General features: G+C 39.1%; 2 protein-coding genes across 6 annotated transcripts in view; one reads left to right on the forward strand and one right to left on the reverse strand.

The window, feature by feature from the left end:
- Positions 1-26,253, forward strand: part of PSMD1 (proteasome 26S subunit, non-ATPase 1) — a 75,750-nt gene that overhangs the window by 26,844 nt on the left and 22,653 nt on the right. For both annotated transcript variants that reach the window (XR_008578204.1, XM_054834686.1), the window contains exons 17-18: positions 22,224-22,338; positions 25,398-25,514. Coding sequence is in view for 1 of the 2 variants with exons in the window: in XM_054834686.1 (XP_054690661.1) it covers positions 22,224-22,338; positions 25,398-25,514 (232 nt within the window). In the remaining variant the exon portion in view is untranslated. The remainder of the gene's footprint in view (positions 1-22,223; positions 22,339-25,397; positions 25,515-26,253) is intronic.
- On the reverse strand, positions 1,585-13,515 carry HTR2B (5-hydroxytryptamine receptor 2B). 4 transcript variants are annotated; one of them, XM_054834687.1, is made up of 6 exons: positions 13,403-13,515; positions 13,162-13,268; positions 11,833-12,473; positions 10,621-10,668; positions 4,735-4,935; positions 1,602-2,723 (listed from the first exon to the last, which is right to left on the reverse strand). In XM_054834687.1, exons 3-6 carry the CDS (start codon positions 12,140-12,142, stop codon positions 1,843-1,845), a joined length of 1,440 nt encoding a protein of 479 aa, XP_054690662.1. In that variant the 5' UTR covers positions 12,143-12,473; positions 13,162-13,268; positions 13,403-13,515; the 3' UTR covers positions 1,602-1,842. The 4 variants fall into 4 exon arrangements, with proteins under 4 accessions (XP_054690665.1, XP_054690663.1, XP_054690662.1 ...); XM_054834690.1 differs by lacking the exons at positions 4,735-4,935; positions 10,621-10,668 and having other exon boundaries at positions 1,585-2,723; XM_054834688.1 differs by lacking the exons at positions 10,621-10,668; positions 13,162-13,268; positions 13,403-13,515 and having other exon boundaries at positions 1,585-2,723; positions 11,833-12,727.

Here is a 26,253-nt window from a genome sequence, read left to right on the forward strand (position 1 = left end):
TAATCTAGGTCTTATCAAAGGCTTTTGATTCTCAAATATTTTTAGATATAGGCATCTTTCACAACTATAGCAATCCATCAATTCCAGCTTCTAACTACAGGATCCTCTTAAATTTTGATTAACAAAAGAGGAGTAAGAGCAGTTAGACCTTATTCTACCTTAAGTGGCTAGTGACTATCACCAAAAAGGGGAGGAAAGAGACAGATTACTGTAAGTACCACAGAAGTATTTTTCATGCTTTCTCCTGGAACTCTGGCAGTTGTTAAGTTAGGCTCTGTGTCGAACTCGCATATGTTTTAAATTAAACATATATATAAATAAATGTTGGAAGGACATGCTATCTTTAGTACTTTCTGTTCTGCAGATGAAAAAACCAAAGCCTTTTGCTGTACATAATTTTAGTGTGTAAGTAAAGAGTTCTAAAAATATTAAAAATTAAAACTGGAGCTGAAAATTTTCCTGTAAATGGAAACTGTTGGAAGAAATGATGAGCTGGCTTCTTACTGTAAGAACCCCAGTACTTTGGGGAAATCTGATTTTTCTTCCCAAAGAGAGATGGTCTGGAACTGTCAGAAGCTCCTTATTTCCCAGATCATAGACTTTTGTAACTTTTATGGATTGTGATGAGCGATTCTTTCTATGAATTTTGTGCTCTGATGGAAGGCCTGAGCATGTCTGAGAGTGCAGATTGGGACCTGTAATCTTATGCCATTAGTCCGATGAAATTATTTTGAGCTAAGATAAACTGTGAATGTACGCAAGTCTAGATAGTACTGTTGTCTCTGCTCTCTCTTAAACACTTGCTCTTATTTTCAATTGAAATAGCTATTCTATCTGTGATTTTTCTACTTTGTGTGAACTATATTGGATGAGGGAAGACATTCACTGCAGTTCCAGTAGTCATAAAAAAGGAAGTTTGTTCATATGAATTAAAGGGATGTTCCAGGCACTGCCTGTCCTGTTTTACTCATGATCAGTGGTGTTGTATTGTCCTGTTTTGGTTAAATGCTCTCATTTTCTTAGTATGAAAAGGGCAAAGGGCAGTTTTCTATGATAAATCTGACAATACCAGGCTTATGTGTATGTGAGAGTAATGGAGATGAAATTCAGATGGGTAAGAGATTCTGCTCCACACACACACAGCCACACAGTAAACTCACAAAGGGATAATTTCAGCACATGGAATTTTTTCTCACCCTGCTAAGAACCAGTTTTGCCCCTTGTGGAATGGGCACATGCACCTTTTTGGTCTCTGGAGTGAGTGATTTTGCTTGTGATACACGTACCCTCAAGAGAACAAGAAAAGCTTGTACTTGGATATGCAGTCTCAGCAGAGGAACTATCTGTAGGAGGCAATGAAGTGAGCTTGTGTGCTTTGTTTACACAGAGTAGAGATGGATTTAAATTAAAACCAGCAAGCTTGTATCCCCCTGCTAATGTCATTGTAGAGCATCAACCTACAGAGTGTTCTGTCTCCTTGCCAGAATGAATGTTAAAGCAGTGTTTGTACAGAGATGCTTTTCTTATAAAAATGTACTTTGAAGAGACCGAAGTTGATGAGAACTGAAGTCAGATACTCAAATTGATTTAGCTTTTATTTATTTTCCTCTTCCTGTAGACTACAGATCTGCATTAGTCATTTATCATGGAATGAAGTTTTGGTTGCCACCATGGGGTTGGGGTTAAAGTAGAGGAGACTTTGGAGGAGAGGAATTAATATAAATTTATAAGATATCGCTTGCATAAATAACAGAAAACAATAGTATTTATACCCTCTTATAGCACAGTTACCTAGAATAATACATACAGTAATACTATGGTATGGGCATGGCTGCCATTCCCCTATACGTAGCTGACTTGTTCTTCTGTTTTATCAACTTCATTCTCTGTGAGCAGCAATGTATCCAGCAGAATGGCTGATGATGCTTGGATGGGTGAACTCCTCAGCCTCATTGGGCTCTGGTACATAATGGGGTTAATCCCATTTCTCATCCCATGCATGACAAAGAGCTTGGAATTTTCTGCCACAGAACTTCTGAAAGAGATCCTGCTAGAGCGCTTCCGAAGGGCCTTGATAGGCTTTGTGGTCCGATAGTTGCAAGTGATATACCTGCTGAAAGCCTCCCTAAATGTTTTGTTGAAGAGTGTGTAGACAAGAGGGTTCACTCCTGAGGATACATATCCTATCCAAACAAATATCTCCATAAGCTTTTGAAAAACTTCCTTGTTGCAGGAGTTGCACAGAACTGAACTTATGTTTGTTATGAAGAATGGGCACCACATCAGCAAGAAAAGAAAAAATACGATCCCCAGAACTTTTGACGCCCTTTGTTCGTTGGTTATCGTTTGCATGGACTTCCTCCCAATTGTAGATGTTCTGCAGATAGGCATGTCATTGGACAAAGTCTTGTCCTTTCTGGAGCCATTTAGCATGGCCACCTTTTCTGGTGAGGAGGCAGGTGTTGTGTCACGCTGAAACACTGTGGACACTGTTGACCAAGTGAAACGCTGAGGTGGCTTGTTGATCAAGTAGGCCTTCTTGCGTAGGACTTGAATTGTCAGAAAATAAGTGACTATCATGATAGCGAGGGGGATGAAGAATGCAGCCACTGATCCATATAGAATGAAGTCGTGAAAACGATCAGGCATCAGGACACACGTGATGTTTGTAGAGTTGCCATTTCCATCCTCAATGCCTCTGATAGGGACCGGAATAGCAATGCCTACAGGAGAAAAACCAAGTACTTCAGCATATGGTAACTGCTTGCAATCTCCTTTTTGGGCCTGAAGCCTCAGGGTCTCTAAAGAAGGATAGTTCCTGAGCTCTGCAGCAGGCACAGGATGAGGGAGAAAACAGGAATTGTGAGAGCATCACGTGGGTAATTGGGCAAATAGTACTTTGTGAGACTTGGCAAGCTCAGCTTTAACAGAATGCCCTTTCTAAGGAGATTGGACCTAACCTTTAGTGATTGAGGAAGCAGTATAAAGTTGCCAACTTCTCAAGTGTAAAACACATGAATTGCTTTGACTCTAGTTGTTAGAATTAGTATGGCTTTTCCTCCAGTGAAATGTGTTTCTCTAATGCCATCTGGGTTTTTTGTGGGATTTCCTCCCCCCCCCCCGCCCCGGGGTAACCTGTGCACTTCTTGAAGGGCAATTCTGTAAATACATAAAACTTGTCTTTCCCTCTTATCTTAACCACATCAAGTGACTGGACACAGACAGCTGATTTTTTTTCACCCTGCTTGACTCTTTCATATATACAAGTAGTTAAATAGATGCCAGAATTATGCAGTGTATGTTTGAGATGGATTTGTTGTTTAAAGTCTCCTGCATATTTAAGAGTGTTTAAATGAGGCTAGCTAGCTCTGTAATTCACCACTCCTTTTTTTTTTAAAAAAAAAGTTAGCAGTCTTGTCTTTTAAATGAATTTTTTACAACCACTAAATTACAGTCAGCACTTAATTTGCCAGCAGTCTGACATTACAATGAAAACAACAGGTTCCTTGCTGTCTGGTGAAGGTTATTGGTGCTATGTTTCCTGATACCGCTTAATGAGATCGAGGGATTTACTGTATTCCTCCGCTACTCTGCTTACTAAAGTTGGTTGAAGGCAGCAAGAGCAAAAAGGTTTACCCTTCAGCTACTTGATCCCTTTCTTAATAAGAGGCACACCTTCAGATACAGAAAACATTTAAAATAAGGATTGAACTAAATTAACCTTTGATTTGGAGAACGCTGGCTCAGCTGCAGAGTACCTTTGTGTTGGATAAAAAAGAAATTAAGAAGTACAGCACTGATTAATAACAGTAAATCAGGCATTAAAAGCTCAACTTGTAAGTGTCTTGTCATGCTAACAGTTTCCTTTTTTGTGATAAAATAGAGATAGCATCTTATCTTCTATCATCACAGCTCTTCCAGAATTTTTTTCAAGTGGGAATTTTTGGGTTTAGGCACGTATGCCTCGGCCAAGGAGGTGGTTGTACCCCTTCTCCTATGCATCATTGGCCTTAATTATCCAGAATAATTTTGTTCTTTCTCTTGCACACAGAGCATACAGCACTATGCCTATGGTTGCCTGCAGCACACGTTATTTGAATTAAATGTTTTCACCTTCTTAGCTCATTTAACAGATTTTTTTTTTAAGCACTAAAGATAGGTGAGGTGCCACATGCACACCACAGAGGTGCTAATATAAAAGTTTATACATTGGCGTCCTTTAGATAAACTGTTCGGGGCTTGATGTTTTTTTTTAAATTATTTATTTTTCTTAGAAGTTAGTTATATTACCAGTGCATCTTAGTCTTCAGTGTGAATGTTAGCAGCTACTCATTTATCTTTCAATCTTTGATGTAAGTAATTAACTTTTTTTTACTTGCTTCATGGGATAACTGTAAGGCACAGATTTTAGCAGCTTAAAATTGTGTTTGGGAGACATGCTGTGCATGCAGATGTTGTCTTCTGATTTTTGGACTTTTAGAACCAGGAAGAAGAGCGATGATTATCCCTGCTCAATCCTTACCCCTTCTGGTAAGCCAGATAAGGAGCAGTGGTTCAGGCAGATTTTTATGAGGGAGCTATATATGATCCAAGAGGTGGACTTGGGCCAGCCCAGACGTTAGGGTCCGCTAATCAATAATCCTTGGCTAAATTTTCCACTTTGCCCTGTTTTCACCTGTTGTTTTGGACATGAAAAGCTTCTGCGTTGCTTTTCCAGTCTTGAGTCTCACATACCTATTGAAATGAGCCAAACCACGATGATTTTGATGACTGTTGTAGCCCATGAATTGTACTGACTAGCCTGGATTGGCTTTTTAATTGCAATATAGCGGTCTAGTGAGATGGCACAGAGGTGCATGATGGAAGCTGTGGAAAAGAGGACATCAAGGAACAGCCAGATAGGACACAAGGCAGTTGGAAAAGGCCAGGCATTGTCTGAAAGAGAACAGAAAACACGTTAGAATCTAAGCTTTTTGAGAGTTTTCGGTATGTAGTTTTCCCTTGGCTTCAGAACCTGTGAAAAGTTCGTAATACTACAGGAATCAAGCGCTGCCACTGCCTCAGCTGGATTCTGTCTTAGGTTTTAGTTAGCTCCTAACTGGCATGGTTGCTGCCATCATGTTGCCCAATGTGTTTGTGTATTATAAGCCTTTCCCTGTCTTTTTGTCCTTTTTAGATCATAAGTTCTTTGTGGCAAGAACTCTGGATAAAAATGTTTTTTAAAAATAGGCTGTGACTGTGCTTGGTCCTTGCGTCCTGCTGTTAAATCATTACTTTCAACCGTGTCTCCTTGATAGTCCTATGATTCAAGGTTGTATTAAATGGAGGAGATAATGTGTCATAACCAATGTATTAGTCAATCATTGCAGAAACATGGTTGAATCTTAGTGGTGATCTTGAAGAATCCATTTCACCCAGTTTTAAAATGAGTTTACTGTGTCACTTGACCAGTTACAGCTGAGCACTAATGTGGTGAAGCAGGGCTCTTCCATCTTAGTAGTGATTTTATAAAAATTGAAGGGCTTTCATGCAAGTTTCATTTTGTTTTGAGTTGAATTTTATTTGTTTGTTTTTCCCTAGAGCAATGGCTTGGATTTTAAGTCTGGCATCCTGGTTCTTACAGTAGTTAATCTTTATAGTGAACGTAGGGTCTGTCAGCTGCATTGTGTCCAAGATAAAGGTTTTCTGTTGTTCAAGTTTCCAAAAGGCTCATATTTTTGAGAGGTATTATGTTTACAATACCAAACTGAATGAGCTTTAATGAAACTGATTATTTTTAACTGCTTTATTTTCACTCACAAGTAGTCTGTGTTGCAATCCAGTGCTAGCAGTGTTCAATTTGAGGTGCACCTCAGTGTTGTGTGTCTATAAGAATGCTCTTGTAGTCCTTGGGAAGAATGTGTGAACAGAGACATTTTTTTCTATTTCTAATGGTAGAAGTTGATCTACTATAATATATTCTTCTTCCTTATAAAATTCAGCTGTACTCAATCAGTAGGCACATTAATAGTATTGCCAGAGAAATCAGTTCTTCACTGAATGACGATTAAGGGAAAAAGAAGAGACATTTCTAACAAATCAGATTGGTTTTAATCTCCTTGCTCTGAATAAATAGATCTGCATGCTGAGAATGCCAAATGAGCTGGATTATTGTAATGTGCGGTCTTATCAATGTGGTAATGTTGCAGTAGTTCGAGATTAAAACATTTTTTTATAATGTGACTGATAGATGGAAATGATAACAGTGCTGCCTTGACTTGAATTATAAACTCTAGAGGATGGAAAATTTTATAAAGTCAGACATAGCACGTGCTTGTCTGCACTCTTACCTGTGTTGGGAAACTGTGCCCACTAAACAAAGAGAACGGATGGATGGAGCCCTGAACTGAGCCTCACCCATCCCCAAAGCAGTGGACTCCAGGTGAGGATGATGTAGGCAGTGAGGCAGAAGGGCAAGAGGCAGTCTATTTTCAAATCATTAACCAGTAAATTTTAGTATCTAGCTGTGTATTTCCTAAAATAGATATCGTGGTTGAAATTATCCTTCAAAAATTATTCTGTCAGGCAGGTATGAGAAAGCCTTAATTAGTATATTATGAAACGCTTACTCATATTTAATTTTTCTATCTACACATTCAGCTGGCAGTAAGGTATGGTGCTTTTCTGAACAAAAAAGGAAAACCAAAATGTCTTCTGGCTCACAGAACCAGCCGTTAAAAAAAAAAAAGGCAACAAAAAAGAATACAGTTTAAAGAAATAATTGATTTGATGGGCTTTAAATGTTTTTGTTCACTTCAGAAAAATAAAGCTACTTCTTTTGACTCTGTGATGAAGGATTAGTTCAGATAAAAGATATGCTTTCCATTGTTCATTCTGCATCTTGAAGGATGGCTGATAATGCAGCTGGATTTCAAGTGAGCAGCTAATGCTTCTGTTGAGAGTACTTACATGCTCCCTGGATTACAACTGCTTTGCTTTCTGGACAATTGCAGTGTGATGAATCCTTTCCTTTTGTAGTTAATTTACTCTTTGCTGGAGAAAACCTTCAAATATTTTGCAACAGCAATCTCTTTTCCTTCTTTTAAGTATAGATGCATTTAAACAGCTATCTGATGCAAAGCAACCTTGTACTTTTTTATGAGTTATAAGAGCTTTTGTTGATAAGTGCAACTGAACAGGGAAAACTGTCTTTATTTTTGTCTTGTTTTGAACTGAGTGCAGAAGGCAGTAAGTTATCACATTCATGGTTATAGCATTATGTACTATTATATTTGTGTGTATGAAATTATGTTTTTTATCCAAACAGAATCAACGTAGACTTTAAATGCAGTAGTTGATAAGAATTGAAGAATGTGGGTTTTATTTAAACAAAAATACTGTGAAACTGATACTTTAAAGTCCCGAAGAGTCATGTAGCTGTCTTAAGATTCATTCATTTTGCTTTTACTTATTTTGATTTGTTAGTTACACCTGTGTTAGAAGCTCTGTGTCTAGTGTTTGAGGGACTGCTCTGGGCTGAGATTTTGTGCTTTCCTGGTGGTGGTGTGTATCACTGTTGGCCTATTCTGTTAGTCTAGGAGTGGGGAAAAGATGGAATATTAACTTCTCCTCAGGACTCAGAAAGCAAAAGCACCTCTGACCCTTGAACATGATGGTGACCTGCTTGTTTGTTATCCTGCTTTATAATTCAGACTGAAGGTAAAATGACTATGTCCTGCCAAGCGGTGATACGAAGCCATTAACAGGTCATGCTTGGTTTGGATTGTTACAAGTTCTGATTCTCCCAGTGTAGAGCAACTCTGCTGCAGCAGACCAGAGCATTTACCGGGCTGACAGATTCTCCACCTTCTTTTTCCATGGGAGTCGAAATGCTGATTTAAACAAGCTAGTGGATTGGATTTTAAAATCTTTTTTTAAATGCCTATGTTACCTGACAAATGTGCCTGCCTGAAAACTTGTCTGGTTTCTCCAGCTGTCAGGTGGTATAAGATGAAAAGATATTCCTCCTTCCTGCAAACCTCGGATCCTCCCAGCACTGCAGCAGTGCTGCTGTTGCAGATTATTTTCCTTATTTTGAGTCAATACAAGATAAAATACATGTTTAAGATTTGTTTTGCACCTCAAGAGAAGTAAGATGAGCTTTTACCACAACTGTCTACCCTTGATTAATCTTTATTTAAGAAAAGCTTTATTTATAGGAAATACCTTGGAAATGTGTAATCCTTAAAACAAAGTATAGTATAGAGCTGCTCTTGCTAAGCCAGAAGGTTTTTTAAAAGCTTGGGAGAAAGCACTGCTTGTGTACACGTGTAAGCATGATTAAGAGAGATCTTTAAATAGACTTGGAAACCGTTTCTTCTTCTGCCATAAGGACTGCTGAAATGTGTTGCCCGTAAAATCCTATAACAAAATCCTTTGTTACAGGCTGCAGAAACCTGTCGCCTGTAAAGGATTTTGTTCGCTGTTACATAATGATGCTTTTACTGAGATGGAAATCGGATATTTTTCATCACTAGCTGACTTAAGCCCAGACTTCAATCTTCAAATTGGTGCGCGTGTGTCTGTAGCCTGCGTGTGTGGTGTTCGCCCTCTTGTCAGTGTTCGGCTTCGTGGACTGCACAGGCCTGGCGTTTCCAGGCTGCTGTCTTGCTGTTTCACCCCTGTGACTGCCTGCCTTTATTTCTCTGCTACAATTACAGCTTCAACAGTAGTTGTTCACTGTCATGTAGTTTTTTTGAATTTAACAAAAGTTGTTTTTTTTTTTTTTTAACTAGAGTTGCTTTGTGAGGAATAAACCTTTGTTTTCTTACTTTAAATTTGAGATTTTGGAAAGTAGCCCTCAATTAAAGCAGTTTTCTCTGGTAGTTTGCACAAGCAAGAAGGGAAGTTTTGCTGCGGTTCATCATCGGTAATGGGGGAAAACTAAGATGGAGATTGCTTCTGATATATTTTTTTAAAATAACGGTTTGCAGCCTAGGATGATCAGCATTACCTTCTGATTTTTAGGTGGATGAATATCTGGAATAGAGAATATATTTTAAAGGATGGTACATGCCCTGTCTCCATGTAACCCATTCCTCACCAAGCCATGGACAACAGACTTCTTCCTGCTGCAGGCTTTGCAAATGAGAGGATCTCTCAAATTTATTTGCTAATTTCACTATCCAGTGAATAGCAACGGTTTTGCTTTCCTTCAGTAGTTCTGAGTGTTAGAAATTTGGATAACTCTTTTGAAAGCTAGATTTCAGAGAATGCAATTATTTCCTAACATGCCTTCCTTTTTTTGGAAGAAATGAGAAGAATTTAGCAAGCAATAAAAGCAATGAACTGTTTGTATATTCTGACACTCGCACTCCTAAATTAAAATTGCAGTGTATACTTGCACCAGAGTACATTTTGGTCGCTCTGCTGAGAATAAATAATCTACTGCTCATGGTATTATACCCGTGAGTGACTGACTGATTTTTAGAAGGGGCAGCTCTTTATTACAGAGAGAGTCTATTTCTGAAGATTTTTCTGTAAGCTTACCATAAGGGCATGGAACCGCTATTTGTAGTAGGTTTTGAATTTGAACACTCTGTGAACATTAGTTTTTATCATCAGGATCATTTAATGTGACTGCACTTTAGTTCACACCTTTTCCCTCAAATATTCTCCACATAATTAAATACCAGTCCCAAATCGGAAGCATAATATTTGTATTCTGTATCTAGAAGCTGCACCCAGCTATTTCATTATTATAGAAGCATTCCTGTCTGGAAGTGCCGGGAGGCTGGGTTTAATTAGCTGTCTGGCTATCAATGATTATTTTATGTTCAAATAGTTATCTGGCTAATGTACCTTCAAGATTTAGACTTGTTATGTATTTAAATGTCTGTTCTAGCTTCATTCCAGTAATGCCTCGTGTTTTGCTCACACTTTGGACTTCTATAAACACCTCAGCATCTTCTCCCAGTCGGTAAAGAGGCAAAGCAGTTTTTCTGGTTGGCTGCCAGAGACTTGTATGCAAGAAATTTCAGTTTTAACCACTGCTATGTGAAAGGCTGGTCGCAGTCTTACTTAGTTTATTATAACTAATTTTGCTACTTTCTTTTAAATTTCCTGCAACATGAAAGATGCTTTTGTTTGACTTTTAAATTAAGATTCTTAGCATGCTTTAAGCTGTTGTAACCAGGGTTTAGCACTGGATTAATTGAGAGATTAAGGAGCAGTAGGCTCTCTATAAAGTTAAAAAGAAAAGATATATTAGTCTAGCAAAATGAAAATAATTAAAAAAAATCCCAAACAAAAAAAATCCACCACCACAAAAACTCCACAAATTCCAGAGCTTGCCTTCCCTTTGTATTGATTGCTAGTCCGATACTAGTGCTTTTTTTGTTAGTAGTTTTAATATTAATGAGGCCTTTGGCAGGAACTAAGCAGTTACAGTATCTGTGTGTAAGTATATATATACATATCTGTTTCTTGCCTCTGCACACACATGTGCACACACATGACATACCAAGGTTTTCTATAAGTGACTGTGTTTTTTTTCAAGTTAGAAATCACTGTCCTGGTCATGTATGTTCATTTTTCTTTTTAGAAACTGTTGCTTGAAAAAAGACTATTTTATGATCTCACCAGTGAATTCTGACCTCCAATTCATACTTCTGTTTAGAGAGGAGCAGTCTGTAATATACAGAAATTCAGTCTTAAGGCATTTAGTGAGTAAACACATTTGTTAATAAAGTGAATACGAGTCTTCTGCAGCAAACAAAAGCTACTGATGGCCTTTCTGAAAAACTGTGTTTGCTTGTTGCTCAGGCAACTCTTAGAGATCTAGCATAGGAGACATGAACTCCTGCAGCCTTTCATTATCTAGGGCCCAGTGGTATCTATAACTTAAAGATAACTGTCTAAGTTTATTGAAAAACTTGATTTACTTTCTTTCATTTTTATTTCATTTAAATAGACCATTTAAAATGTATTCTTAAAGAAACTTTAGGAGTAAGAGAGAGAGACTTTCCCATGGAACTGCCTCTGAGTAGTTATCAAAGCAATATCTGAAATAAAGCTGGGCATGAGAGAATATGAAAAAGTCATGCTTGTTCTGTAATGACTAACCAGAAAGAAAATGTCACACCCAATGTTTATTCATGTAAAAAAATACCTATTTTATTCCCATGTGAACCAGACTAAATGATAATCTGAGTCTCAAACATTAGGTGCACTGATTGAGGCTTCCTTGGCTTGACAGATGAGTTAATTCTTTGGGACACTTTATGAACCTGCTGCTTTCCCCAGGGTGGGAGAAAATCAGTTTCTCTGAAACTGGTACTGGTAAAGTTTGTTGTCACTGATGGTGCCAGGGACATCTCTGACTGCTTGTGGAGCTTGGAGTCAATACTAAGGTAATATCAGGTGCCTGGCTCCTAGAAAGTTCAAAACCTGTTCAGTGTATGGAACAGATACTTAGCCTTCATTTCACATTTTTTAAGAGAAGACTCCCTGCAATTACTGTACTATCCAATAGAACAGATACCAACATTGTGCTGATGTTATTAAAAAATAATATTACACTGTACAAAATGTAATTTCCAATTTAGTATCAGTTCTAAGTCTCAGGTGATTTTTGAATGGTTTGTTTCAAAGAAAAAAATATCCGCAGTGGGTATACTTCCCATAAAGACATTAAACTATATTAAGGCAAGAGGGAGAGAAGATTTAGCAGCCCTCATCCAAGTGATTTTTAAAATTGTAATGGTGGAAAGCAAACAGTTTTTCTGTTTAAATTAGACCTCCCCAAATTACGCTCCATGTGCCAGCCTGATGAAACTAATGTGCTGTACTTACCAAATAATATTATGAGAAGGGCAATTGGCATCACAAACAGACCCACAAGCAAATCTGCCACCGCCAGGGACGTCAAAAAGTAGTTGGTAGCGTATTGCAACTTTTTCTCCAGAGACACCGCCAGTATGACAAGTATGTTCCCCCCAATGGTGGGGATTATCACCAGAAGGATCAGTAAAGCTGCCCAACGCACTTTGTTTCCTTGTTCGTCACTTGGGTAGCCCTGCTTGGGTTCTCCTGTTACTGAGAGAGGCGACAAAGATGCATTGCCAACTCCAGACCCGTTCAAGAAATGTAAAGGATAGGACATTTTTGTGTCCAGCTGAATGTATTCAGGAGCTGTATTTTGTGCAGGAATTGCTTACGGTGTAAGAGTTCACTGTTCCTCTCTGGTCCAGGATGGTCCTGAAGAAAGGCCAGCATGGTCAGTATGGTAAACTGGTCATCTGCTATTTTGAGATACAGTAACAGTGTCCAAGCTGGTATCCAATTTTTTTATCCTGTGCTTTGCTGGGCGCGATTAGGTCTTAAAAGTGAAAGTCCTGTCTTGTGTCCATCTCTGGTTGGTAGGGTTCAGTGGTCTGGTCTCCCCCTTATAGCGAGGTTCAGGTTTCAGAAGATTATAGGAGACAATTCAATAGCTGTGAAAAGTAAGCAGTGCATTAGCTTCCTTTTTTTTTTTTTCCCTACAGCAGTAAAAACTGATAGATTAATTTAGATGCCAAATAGTTCCCTTTAGAAACAGTGTACGTAGATTTGCTCTTTGTAAGTCCAAACTGATGCAAAGGCAGATGCTCGCGTTGTGTGTATGCAACTCCTCCTCTCCCGAGTGTCTAGTCTCCAGCAGTGTGTGCGTAGGCAGACGGCAGTTCCCATATTTCCCCTTATTAAGAATCCTATTTCTCCACAGAGGTCACCCCAAAAATATCTTCAGAAATGATGTATGAGGTTTCCGTTTTGATGTCTACAGTTTCTAATTTATCAGGTGAGGATCAGGAAGCTGTAGACAATAAAACACTGGTGACAGTCTCAAGGGGACCGTAAAGATTTGTGGAACTGAGACATCTAAATTTACCCATTACTTGGAGGGGGGGTGTGAGTAAACCACTTGTTTTTGTAATCTGAGCAGGGCTTTTATTAAGCACAGCTTTTTCTCTTCCTCTCTCTTTCTCTTTCTCTCTCTGTCTCTCCCAACTCTGCTGAAGACTTAACGCTTACATTTCCCCCTTCAAGCACAGACTAAAACAGCTGTCACGGCATTAAGCTGAACGAAGGCTCATTGCTGAGAAGACTTGATGTGTTGCAATTTTCAGGTGAAGAAAGCCTTACCTCTTTCTCGTGCGTTTTAGTAGAGTTCACTTTGCATCCAGGAAGATCCTTTGTAATTTTCTTTTTCATCACATAGTGGATTTTAAGATAAGATTTTTCACTACTTTCTGGAAAACAAATTGTTCATTTGGTTTTTATAATTTTTTTAAAGCTTGTCTCTGTGTGTGCTTTTGTTTAGCACATGCATTTCTTATAACGCCAAGATTAAGAATTTCTATTTTGTGAAAACTGTGTTTCTTACCCAGGTATTTTCTGCAACTCTTGAATGGAGGAGAAGAATCATTCTTGCCACTTTTAAAAAAGCTTTAAATAAGGTTGTGTTCTTTTTTTGCTGTCCTTTCTCTTCCATTCTTTTGATGATTTTACTTAAGTGATTAGCAGAGTCTAGGTGCAGTTTTCTCTTTGTTCATTAGCAAAGCTTGCTGTCTGCTGCTACCCTTGTTTGCTGATTGACTCATTCCAGCGTATCCAGCTCCAGTGCTTGAAAAACAGGGAAGTAAATGAGTGGGGGTTTGGCTGGAAAAGAGCCAGAGAGGGTTAATTGATTCAGTGCTCCAGTACTCTAATTTGTGTTCCTTGTAGCTGTATCAGGATGTGCAGATTCCGTAAACGACCCTTCACGCTACAATATTGTAGCTATATGCACCACAGCATGTGTATGCCTGCGCGCTTGCTCGCTGGACGGAAGCACAGTTAACCCTAAAAAGTTCTGCTGCCCTGTAAACACTCCAATTTTTTTCTTGACTATTTTTATAAATGCATTGTCTAGCACACTATTTAAAGTGTGTGCACTGTTACTTTAAATCTTTCGTAATGCAGCTGCTTTTTATTATCACGAGTGTTCTCTTTTGTTACCTTCCAACTTTCAGTCAGATGTGTGTATGTCCTGTAGTTCCACATTAAAATGGAAATAGAGTTCACTTCCAAGGACATTAGCTGGACAAGTGTGTAATAGAGTCCTTGAGTTTAAGGCCAGAAGAGACCATGAGATCATGGTCTGACCCCCTGTATGTCACTGGCCATTACGTTCCATGAATTGCTAGTGCTCACCAGGGTTGAGCTGGGAATCGCATTCTCAGTGAACTGTGAATCAATTTATATTTGCTTTTTAAAAAAACCAAAACAAACCAAACAGAACAAAAAACCCATTCATATCTTTAGGATACAGCTACTTTGGGGCCAAAGACAGAAAGCTGCTGCCAGAAATTAATAGAAATATTTGACTTAGTGTGTTCAAATGATACAATAGAATTTCCAGCGAAGTAGTTTTCACTTGTTCCTGTTTAAAGGAAGCCTTCTGTAAGATTCCATGCTGTATTCATTCGCAGTTGACTTTTGATATCTTTATTCTTCAGACAAGTATATATTAGGAAATAAAGATAAATCCGGTTACGGTAATTCTGTTTCCTTATGTCACCACCTCCTCATTGTCACCCTGACAGTACTTGAGAGAGTAGAGCACATGAAAACATACAAAAAAGCAGAAATCGAGACAGGACAGTACTGTATTGGGCTAATGAGCATTTGAATTCAGTTTTCCTTAAGCTCAACTATGTCTAATCAACTTCTGTTTTATTTTATAAATCTTGAAGGCTTTCCTGGCATTAGTCTAACTGTACTTGAAGTACTTTTTACCAAGATTTCCATTGGATTAAACACAGCCAGTGTTCGTTCTTTCTGATTGTACAGATGAAGCTTGTTTTCCTTCATCATTGACACTTGAGCCTTTTTTTTTTCCTTGTTGAAAGGCACCTGTAATTATTACCGCTTTCTGGAGATGGAGCTGTTGGCAGTATGTCTGCATCATAAATGGAAAAAAAAATGTTCTGGAGTAAAACCACCGTAGTATAGTAAAAGATAGATCAATCCTTTAACTTCAGTGGTCTACTTGTGGGTGTATGCCATGTGCAGATCTTCATGTCACATCTCTGAATTCAAAGAACAGAATTAAAACTTCTGGGGGGAAAAATAGACAATGCATCTGTCAGAACCATCTAATCATCAACATCAGTTACTGATGTGAGCCTGCGTTAGAGCTGAAGCATTATCTTGAAAGAGGTGGTTTGGTTTTTGTGGGGTTTTTTTTCACTTTTCACATTTTCTCTTTCGTACTGTAGTGGACACTATCCCCTCAGTCACTTCAGTGTGGGGGAGGTATCAGAGTTAGAAGTGTAATTTTGTCAACTTGAGTTCTCTGTTACCTCTTTATAAATTTTCTTCACAGACCTTGCCATCTGAGAAGCATCACTGGCTACTGCAGTACAGAGTTGTTTTGCTCAAAGTGAAAATCAAGTGTTCCCACTTCTCTGGAATGCCTCAGTGGATGTTATTATGTCATTTATATGACAAAATCATCTCTTTAGCCACTAGAATGGCTAAATTAAATAAATTGGGGGGGGGAGGCACCTTGATGAAGCACCAGCTGAAGGCTGTACTGTTGCTTGCAGATTGCTCTGATGAAGGCTGTATAAATGCATTCACATCTGATTGAAAAGGAAATTATTTTTTTAAATAGAGATGAAAACAGAATTTTCTTAGGAACTTGCAGAGGAAGATGATATGAGTTTAGTTGTATGTAGGCTTGCATAGCGCATATACTTGCTTGGTGCATTGTTTCATTTCAGATGGCTAGAAAACTTATCTGCCTTTTGTGATTTTTTTGAACTTTCCCAGATTTGAATCATTTCTGAGAAACACATTCTCCTGTATATCTGTGACAGATCTGCAGCAGGTTGTTCACTGCATGCTTCTGGCCAGGCTTTTTGTGCAGATCTCTGTCCTGTCCCCATGTCCAGCTCCTCTCCTGTGTTAATGAAGATAAACCTTACATCTTGCTAGACCCCATTCCTGGTCCACCGTAACAGGAATATTTGAACCATGCATAGATACTAATTCTTTTTCTCCACCCCTTGCTGTTATTTCTGTTTTCAAATTGTCCACAGTATTTTATTTGAATGGAGCCACGTCCACATTAGATGTGAGCTGACACCGGTGTCAGTGTTATTGATTCAGTGCGTATCCCTCAAGTTCATCTGCTGTGCCTGTGGCAGCGCTCAGGCTCATCCCCCTGACCGCGGGAGGCCTCCTAGAAGTTCTCATTCTTTAGCAAGTCTTGCTTAGGCAACCAGGAGGCATTTCAGAGAAAAACATTGTGGAGCAGGAGGCTGTGTTGCACATGAGATAGTTGCAGGAAATTCCTGGTACGGGAATAGCTCGGATCCTTGTTGTTGAGAGAGAAAGAGATGGAGTTTACACCCGTGTTGAATCTACACCAAAATATGTCAGTTTGTTGCATTTTTCTCTGCAGGTTTTCCATCTTCTATGTTTCCCCTCCTCTGCTACGCCCCCGCCCTTCAGAAATGACTGCAAATTGTGCAGTTAGATATCTGCATTCCTCCTTTGTTAACTCATTCATGGATGAAATGAAACTTCTGTTAAGCTTTTTTTTTAATCTGTCACTGCACTACCAAACCTACTTGTGGAAATAGTTCTGTATCAAATGATTAATTCATGGCCAGTAGTTTAGAAAGTCATAAATATTTAGAATCTTTTGAAATATGACTGGGGAGACTTAATGAGGAATTTAAAAGATATATTTGACATTGTTCTTTTAGTTCTCTGACATTTCATTTTTCACTGAGTTGTAAAGTCCTTAAATATTTAGACTAAAAAATAAGTGTATGTTAGTGATGCTTCAGATGCTTCCATTTTTAGTCTCAATCATAAGACCAGTGCGATGGTTTATTTTCAGTATTCTGTTTGTTTACTTATTGATGCTACCTTGTATACATATACAGGTTTCATGTTTAAATTTAGCTGAAATATGAAGAGAAATGGCAATAGTCCTGTAACCTTCAAGATGTGCAATTTACAGAACTGGAGATAAACTGTGCAACTGGGCAGTGATCTAAGAAACTAAGTGGAATATGCTTCAAGATATGGCAATCTGAGTTTTTAATTTGTCTTGTGGTGGTGTTGCTTGCCTCTTGGAAAAAAAAGATTAAAGTGGGTTATTAAACAAAGTTGATGTACTTAACAGTGTTCCTCCATTTTTGGTAGCCCAATAAGGCTCTTGTAGGCAAAGCCTACTAAGCATTACAGTATCTACACATGTTGTAGTTGTAATTACCTTCAGAAAAAAAACCAGTTTAGGTTTCTTACAGCAGCGTTATTAGGAATCTGTAAGGAATGTTTCTTGGTGAAAAGGAAATACAATTTCAGTGTTCTCTGCAAACTATGGAGAACCTTCCATGGTCAACATCATGGATTGAAAGGAAAACTGACCGCCTTCCCTGTCCAGCTGATCTGTTCTGCTGGTTTTGTCATATTAGTCTGTGTTAGTCACAGTTGACCTCCTGGGTTTTGTTTTGTGAATTTTTGCACTGGAGGCTTGAGAAAAACTTTCTTGCCTTTCTCTGTGGAAGTAATGAAGAATCCAAAACTTTCTTTGGTTTCTCAGAAATTCTAGGGTGCTTACAAGCTAAGTATCAGATTTTTTATATATATTATATAATATTTTATATGTATACAAGTGCCACTTAAATTTAATTATATCCAGGAGATGAACATCCCTAGGAATTAGATCAAAATTGAGGCTAAGGTCATTGGGCAGGAATTAGGCTGAGTTCTGTGTTCTCTCTGGTTCTGGTTTCAGTGAAGATTCAAAATCCTTAGCCACATAGGGGTGTTTGTTTCTCATGGAGGTTTTGAGAGCAACCAGTTGGTGAGTAAAACTAATAAAGTGCTAGCTATTATGTTTTCCTGAGAATCTCTCATTACTGCCTTGGTACATCTTTATTTTTCTTTATGGTTTTGTTAATGACTTCTGAAACAAACCAAACTGGATCTTGGAGGAAGTCCTTCATCTGCAGCCCATATATCACATCAGCAGGACTTATCCTGGTGTAGGGTAGAAGCAAAGCTGTAGCTGACCACTGTGTTGAAGTCCTATAGAAGAAACATTTTTAGGCTTTTTTGGCTTCTTGATTCATTTAGTTTCCTGGTAACAGAGAGAACAAAGTTGAAGCTAGTTGTGATGTTATTTTTTTCTATGTGGGTCTGGATCCAATGACGTCAGTGCTTTGATGCCTTATGTAGGAGCAGTTGAGCAATCTTCAGATTAAAATGAAGGAAATAATCAGGCCATTCTTTTATCATCGTTTTGCTGTTGTAGTAAAATGTAATTGCAAAAGCAAACTGCTTGAGCAAAACCAGTGTTAGGAAAAAAGGAAGGAACCAGGGCATTAAAGATAATTTGGTTTAAAAATAGTCGTTGCCTATCTTTCTAAGACATACAGCCCAGTTTAGAGACATGTCTTTAGTGTAGGAATTTTTAGATGAAATTACTGGACTCTGTTATGGGAAGGTCAGACTAGAGAGCTATAGTATGTTGCTTCTGTCCTCAAAATATATTAAATATACTCCAGATTTAGAGTTTTTACTATGACTTTTAAGAGTGAGGGAAAAATTGTGTCTGGAGATGAAACTTTTGCCCACTAAATCTCCAGGTCTTATCCTGGTATTACATGTGATGTTATCTTCTGTTGAACTTGCAGCAATGATAGATATCTGTATTAGGACTAAGAGTAGCCTGCTGTTGAGTGTGACTTCTGATAAACTTTTTATCTTCTTTAACTACTGCTTTTGATTTTTCTCACACACTGTTACTTCTCTCCCTCTCCCACCAGAGGTTTCTACTCAATAACCACAAAGATTCAGCCATCAGCACAACAGAGTGGTGGAGGTTTGCAGCAGGGAGCCAGACTTTGTTTGGGAACCTGTGTGGGGCTTGGTATCAGTGAAGCAGAAATTTCCTCCATCAGCAGCAGGACTACCCCTGCATTGTGCTGAATGTCACAGCAGCTTGTGTGGCTGTGCTCTAAGTGAAGGGTGAAAGCCTCGGGCCAAGGGGAGGAGAACGTGGTCGTGTTTTAAACGTATTCCTCCACTGGATTGCCAGTTGGACGTAATGCCACAGGAGCACGATTGCAGCCTGTAGCTGTTTATGAGGGCTTTCTAATTTTTCTTTTGATCACTTGACAGAATTGGTTTGTGTTTTATGAATTTTATTAAGTGCGGATTTAGGTTTATGTGGGCTAACCTTTGGCAACAGTGTGTAGGACTTTGCTCTCTTTATGGCTGGGATGCTTTACAAGCAAATGTTAATTGCATAAGCATTGATGCCAACAGTGCTCTTGTGTCCTGTTCCTCTGATAAGCATCTTTACATGACTCTTTAGCTTCCTCAGCCCACCTGTGGTTCTGCCTTCCAGTTCTCTATTATGTGGGAACACACTTTTTTGAGAATTACGAATTCAAAAAAGCTGTGTTACTGGGGAAAGTGGTGGGACTCCTTAAGTATCTTTAACTCCCAAAGTGGATTTACAGATGGCCCCCTGTCAAAATGTTTGACTGTTTTATGGGTAGACTTGAGATAAAAGCATTTAAAATAATGACCACAAATAATTTAAATCTGGCCAAGAATTCCAAAATCAATTAGTGTACATTAATCCTGATTTTTATAATAAAAACTGTGTTGGAACTTCAGAGCCTTCAGACACAAAGAGGCGTCCAAGTTAATGATTCTATAAAATCCAGCTTTCTGAACAGGAATTTAAAGATTAATGCTTCAAAGTGCATAATCCCATCTTTGCCAGATGTTTTTCTCTTCTTTGGTTCACAATCTGCCTGTTCAACATTTGCTGAAGTAAAGCAAACACAACGGTGTTAAGGGTCTTTGTGCAAGAGCTGAAGCCTTCTGTGCAGCCGAAAGCTTGGGCCCATTTATTATAGGATTTGTGATTCCTAGTCTCCACATCAGCTCATTAAAAAAAAAACACATTGTCAACATCCAAGCTGTTGTTTGAGCAAGAGACTGACAGGTAGTTTTAAATGTGTCTTTTAGTTTATAGTCTTCACTTCTACTGCTTGCTTGCTGGACAGAATCGTTCCGTTTCCCAGTTTTTCCCCCTTTCTTAACATTTGTCATCATGGCTGCATCTTAGAGGCAGCAGAATTTCCAGCAACTTTGTGTTTGTTCCCCTCTTCTTGTGTGTATTTTTTTTGCTGCTGTTCGTTTGGGTTTTTTTATTAAGGTGGTGGTGGTAGATGGAATTCTTTCCCCATGCGGATATTTTAGGAAAACTCAAAACAATAACAGCCTGTTGGCAGCAGGGGTGAGGTAGGAGATCTGGGTACTTGCTGCCATTACTGCTGAGGGGTTGAGTAGCTGTCAGAGGCTACTTTGAAAGGCAACCCAGGTGCCTTCAGGTCCCTTCAGCAAGTCTGGAGGAGGAGTGGAGCCTGTGTGGTGGTGCTGCCTGTCTGTGATCAACTGGAGCAGGAGAGAGGAGTGTAAAGAGGAGTTTAGGAGTAGTTATCAGAGGAGACGATGGGAAAATGTTGAAATGGGAGGAGATAATAGAGCAGAAATTAACTGATTTTGTGTGTATGTATAACTGAAGTAGGAGTGTGTGGTTAGATGAGCGTGTCTTTGGTCCCCAGTCACAATGAAAGAGAATTAACTAGATGATTGCTTAAGGTCTTTTTTACTTCTGTTTTCTATGATTCAGGTATTCATTTAAGTAAGACCAATGCTGGAACATACTCCATAATGGTTTTTCTACCTCTTGAGTTGTTGGGTGCTTTGATAGACACTTAACAATCCTATGTGATGTTGTATTTCCTGTGTACAGCAGGTACTGCCTCCAGCCTCCAACCTCCATCTTTCAGTATAGCAAACAGAAGAAGGGAAGCTAAAACTAAGGTGTTCTTGGCTCTTCCTTTGTATGTTTCAGACTGAAATCAGTTTATAGTCAAAGTAAACGACTTCTAAGACTCCTTTTAGGATTGTGAATGTGACAATTAAAAAGCTAGTCTGGGCTGCAAGACACAGTGCAATGGAGTGGATAACCAGATGATGTGCACTTTGAAAACAGATGTAATTAAATCACTTGCAATTTATACTTTCGCATCTTTCTTTTTCATGAGTATGTACTTGCCAACCACATTCCTGCATTGCTGTTCTGTTCATGGTGTCATGAGATTGGGTAAACTTAACAGATTAGCTGTGATGGATGTGCTTGCGATGAGTTCAGAATGCAGACTTGTCTGACACAGAAATGCTTATTTTGCAAACAATTTTGCCTTTGCTGCATTAGAAATGGTGAAATTGGCAGTGTAGTATATTAAGAAGTGGTTTGTGTGGCATTAAAATTAAGTGTGATAAATATGACTACAAAGACAGGAGGGAAATGAATATATCCACACCTGCAAGTGCATTCTGCCCTACTTCAGAAATACTCAATATTCATGAGACTGTTTGCATTAGCAACATATGCTTCTTGAAAGGGAACCCTTAATTTCCTACAGCATCTCCCCCAGCACTGGGCTACAAGTTCTGTTGCTGTAACGACCAAGAGGATACTGGTTCCCAGATCTCTTAAAAGGCAGCAACATCACAGCATGCTGTTGTAAGGAGGCAGCAGTAGACATTGCTGATACACTGGTTGGAAGTGTGTGTTGTATCAGTATTTCCTCACGTGCTTTGATTTACAGCAGTAGGTGGGGGTGAGGAAGAGTCAGCAGAAGCAGTGATTGCAAAAGGGAGTTTGGGACCCACCAACCTTGAAGGTTGATTGAATGCTGGAGTTGGGTTTTGTGTCTGCTGATGGGAGATTTAGTATTGTGTCTCTCACAGAGGGTAAACCTCTGCTAGTGGAAGGTCTGTCACAACGGCATGATTTCTAGAAATAAAGACCTCAATCTCAATAGATATATCATTCTGCTAGGTAACCTTTTAAAGGCAGAAAACATGCACTGAAAAGGAAGACTTTGGTAGTGGGAATTGCATGTGATATCTGCAGTGATGGGGAAGTTTATTCATTTGTGCACTTCCCTGTTCTCCTCTTAGTCCATTTGTTCCACCCCTCTGGTTACATTTGAGAAATACAAAACATATGGTGTGGAAGGACAATTTTAAATTTTCCAGTATGAACAGAGTGAAGTCTCCATATTTTGAAGAACAATAATAAACAACTTTTTTTTTCCCCCCCGCTTTCTCAGGACTCCTGAGCAGTGTCCAAGCGTGGTTTCGTTGCTGTCGGAGAGCTACAATCCCCATGTGCGCTATGGGGCTGCCATGGCTTTGGGTATCTGCTGTGCGGGCACTGGAAATAAGGTGAGGACCAGAAGCCATCCATTACCAAGACTGTTTCTACTCTCTCCTGCCACACAGACATTTGTACAGAAATGTCACACACAGAGATCAGATGTCTCGCACATGTATGCTACTAGTCGGCTGGAGTAGAGCAGTACTTTAAATTCTTTAACTGTCCTGGTCGTAGAGATTCTTTTCCTGCCTGTACAGAATAGATAAAGTAGAATGTTTTTATACTTAGTTGTCACATCCTTGGAATTTTGTCTTCAAAACTTTTCTTACAGAGTTTTCTTACTGTCAAGTTGCCACTGAACTTTAAATGTATGTTCAGTACTCCAAAATCAATACTCCTTTGCCCTTGGAGTTGATCTTTTACAGATTGCTTTAGGGGGAACAAGGAGGTGCCAGTGACAGGAAAACAGCAGGTGTTTTGAATAACTTCTAGCTCCTTTCTTCTTTCCTTGTGATAGACAATTCATGGAAGATCCATGTAGTAAAATCAAGTGCAATGAAATTTAATGAAATTTACTGTAGTTTCAGGTGTGTAATTCACAGCCAGTAAATTTTATTCTCACTTTATAAATGTCAGTGAAGAATGATTCTCACAGATGACAGCAGGGACCTTTTAGAGTAGAAAGATTCCTACTCTGCTGTGGGAAGTGTGCGCTCATTGGGACAAGCAGTGAGTAAACTCGGGGATAAGTTTCCTCTGCTTCACCTACATGTGTATACAGTTTGTACTGGTACTGAATCACAGTTTCAAAACAGGTGCACAGACTGTCCATGTGGAAGTAGTATTTCATGCTTCCAAGTCTTTGATAACTCTCATGCTTATCTGTATCATTCCTTCCTTACCGAGTATTAAACACTTGGCCTGTGGCTCTTGCAAGCGAGCGCTCCCTAGCATGTCGCTTGTGTTGTGAAATGCAGAGAACACTAACGTGCACTGCCTGTCATCTTCAGCATCTAAAGCATGCAGACTTGAAAGCAAACTGAAAGTCCTATTTTTACCCAGGTTATTCTCAAGTAGAAGGTGGAATCAAGGAGCTAATTATTTTTAACCTGCTGCATCTGACAAGCTGATTTAAGTGGAAATGCTTTTAGTCACGCAAAGAAGTCTGTTTTATTTCTGATACTTTGTGTGATAAAGACCTAAACCATCTGATTACATGCAGACATGTCTTCCAGAGCTTATATTAGTAGGTTTTGAAGGTCCAATTGTATTCAGCTTTGGAGATCGGACAGTTCAGCTTTTCGTCATAGTGGATGTTCCATACATGGTATTGAACATGCGCCAAAGAATGAATGAGTCCACCACCTTCAGGCTGGAGAAGTGCAGCCTCCAGGATAGCTCAATTGGCAAAAGCAGTCTAAGCAAAGGCATGATGTTATTGTAAAAGTTGTTCTTAGAAATAGTGTTTTGTATAAAATCAACTTGTATTTAGAAGCCTCACCCTGACAGAAGTAACACTGAGAGGGGTCTGTGTTGGGAGACTCATGCACTCAACTGCATTTGCTCATGTCCTCAGTTGAAGTATGGACAGGAGAGAGCTCCATACATGACATTGCCAAGTGATTCTGTCTGACTTCTGTACTCAGAAGATCACATAATAGATTAAAAGAGCTCTTTGAGCTTCTTAGAGTAGATGTCTAACTTCTCTCCTGTTCCAAAGAGTATCTAACAGCTTGCTTCACATGCCATTGCAGAGTGCTTTTAGAAAGCCCCTGTTTTGCCACAGACCAAATTTATCTGTGCAGCCCATGGCTGTACGAACCGTTATCTTAGGTTTATTGTGCTTAGAACTGAAGAGCCTGGTTGCTGAAGGCTGGCTGAGCCCACTAACAACTTGCTGCTGTTGAAATGAGTACTCTTGGTCCCTCCTGCCACCATTTGCTCTGTCTCATGTTCAGCTCCCTAGTGAGCTGATTGAGACAAAAAAATCACAGAAAACTGACCCAGGTAACAACAACAAAAAAGGGAACAGTTCTCTGTTGAATTATCAAGCTGGAAAAGCTCACTGAGAGGTGAGACAAGGGCTGTACCTAGCACAGGGAAAGGGGAGGGACTGCGTAGCTGAAGGGAAATGGAGGAAGGAGAGGGATCTCATTTTGGTAGCAGTGAGTTTAGTTGTCCTGTGTAATGTGCGCTGAGGACCTTGCATGGTTAGAAATGAATTTGTGTCTAATAATTCTATGTATATTTAAGTCATGGCTTGCAAAGTGGCGGAACTGTAAATGGAGATGAAAAAACATGCCTAAAGAGATGATTTAGCCTGAGATGCCTGCAAATTGCCTGTTCTGGTCTTGGATACATCTAAGCAGCATTTATTACAATAGACTCTCTTAAAGCTTTTCATAATCAATGACTACATTGGAAGGAATGCTTATTGATAGATCGTTGTGGATTATGTTCCTGTTGTGCTTAGCTGGGAAGTTACTGAACTTGAAGAAGCAATAGAGTGTTTTGAAATGTTTTAAAAGCTTATACTATATGGGTGCTCAGAGGCAGCCTCACTTGATGTTGGTTTGAAATTAATGCTTTCATGTGATACTAAATGTTACAGGTTCTAACAGTAAAGGCTGAGGCCAAGAATTTGGGACCTGGATTGTTTTACCGTCTCATTGTCTAACCTCCAGTATGTTTTTTGATCTCTCTGGTTCGTTTGTTCTTATGCAGAAAATGAAGGTAACGCTAATGTATTTTGTTGGGAAGAATGGTAAAGAAAGCGTACAAATAATTTATGTGTACTATTTAAGGCATGTCAGTAGTTCTAATGTGATGAATGCATCAGTTGCTTACAACTGTTGTTCATCTGTTGCCCTAAATCTGCAGGTACATCTCGTTCCATCCATCACTTGGTTTTTGTGGAGTTTTTTTCTTTCTAATTCTTAGGTTAAAATCCACGGAAATATAGATTTCTGCTTCATTTACCAAGAACAGGCAAAATATATTAAAAAGTATATCTGATAGCATCGATCTGATAACCTTCCATTGATTAGACTACTGACACCTGGGATACTAAAAATAATAGTATTAACTTTGCAACTGCTTTTTTTTCTTTTTTCCTTTTTTTTTTTAGGAAGCAATTAATTTGCTTGAGCCAATGACAAATGATCCTGTGAATTACGTACGTCAAGGAGCTCTGATTGCATCTGCCCTTATCATGATCCAGCAGACTGAGATTACCTGCCCAAAGGTAATGTGACTTACCTTCCGTACCAGCTTGTTAGGTGGGAAAATGGTCTTGGATGCCAAATCAGTAGAGCTTGGCACTGCAGGTAAGCATTGGCAAGGGAGTGCACATTTCTCATAAAGAGCCAGAGCTGAATGCGCAGGAGGAAGCTCCTGCACAGATCAAAGCACGCACTTTTGAACAGGGGAGTGATGCATGCTGATCGAAACATGCCTGATAGATGACAGCGTTTTAACTCTAGGCATTACGAGAATAAATACCCTTTCGTAAAAGGTCTAAAAGCATCTTGTAATGATATGAAAGTGACTGTCTTCCGCCAATACGTATTGAGGCCTGTGTGCTCATGATTTATGTGAACACTTAGTAAAGAAATTGTTTTCAATGATAGTAAACTTAGTTTTGGATGTGGTTATGGTGCAGGGAAGTCCTGTTATAACTATGTTTCTTTTGTAGCTAGTCTTTCACCTTTCAGGTGAAACAGTTTCTGCTGTCAAAACTGGCTTAGTGGCTTTATAGCCAATACTTCTTTTTAATGGAGTTTTTCTTTCTGCTCAGAAGGCAGAAAGGATTGCATATGCTGTGTTTAGCTTTTAAAAATAGATTGCCCTGTGGATATATGACAGATGATGATATGCAAACATTTGTACAGACTAAAAGTCTGCATTAATAGAAGCTGTGAGGTTCCACATTTCATCTGCTCTGGTGAGTGCTAAGGCAGAGCTGTAGCTGGTACTTTGCTAGT

This window comes from Grus americana, chromosome 9, assembly GCF_028858705.1.
Source record: "Grus americana isolate bGruAme1 chromosome 9, bGruAme1.mat, whole genome shotgun sequence".
In the NCBI taxonomy this organism is placed as follows: Eukaryota; Metazoa; Chordata; class Aves; order Gruiformes; family Gruidae; genus Grus; species Grus americana.

Bases quoted from the DNA above. Each gene is read 5' to 3' on its own strand.
- HTR2B (XM_054834687.1), bottom strand. From the start codon at position 12,142: ATGTCCTATCCTTTACATTTCTTGAACGGGTCTGGAGTTGGCAATGCA. The intron at 10,669-11,832 runs GTAAGTACAGCA...TGTATATTACAG, and splicing joins CCTTCTCATAATATTATTTG to ACTGCTCCTCTCTAAACAGA. The intron at 2,724-4,734 runs GTATGTGAGACT...TTTCTCCTGTAG, and splicing joins GGTTTGGCTCATTTCAATAG to GCATTGCTATTCCGGTCCCT.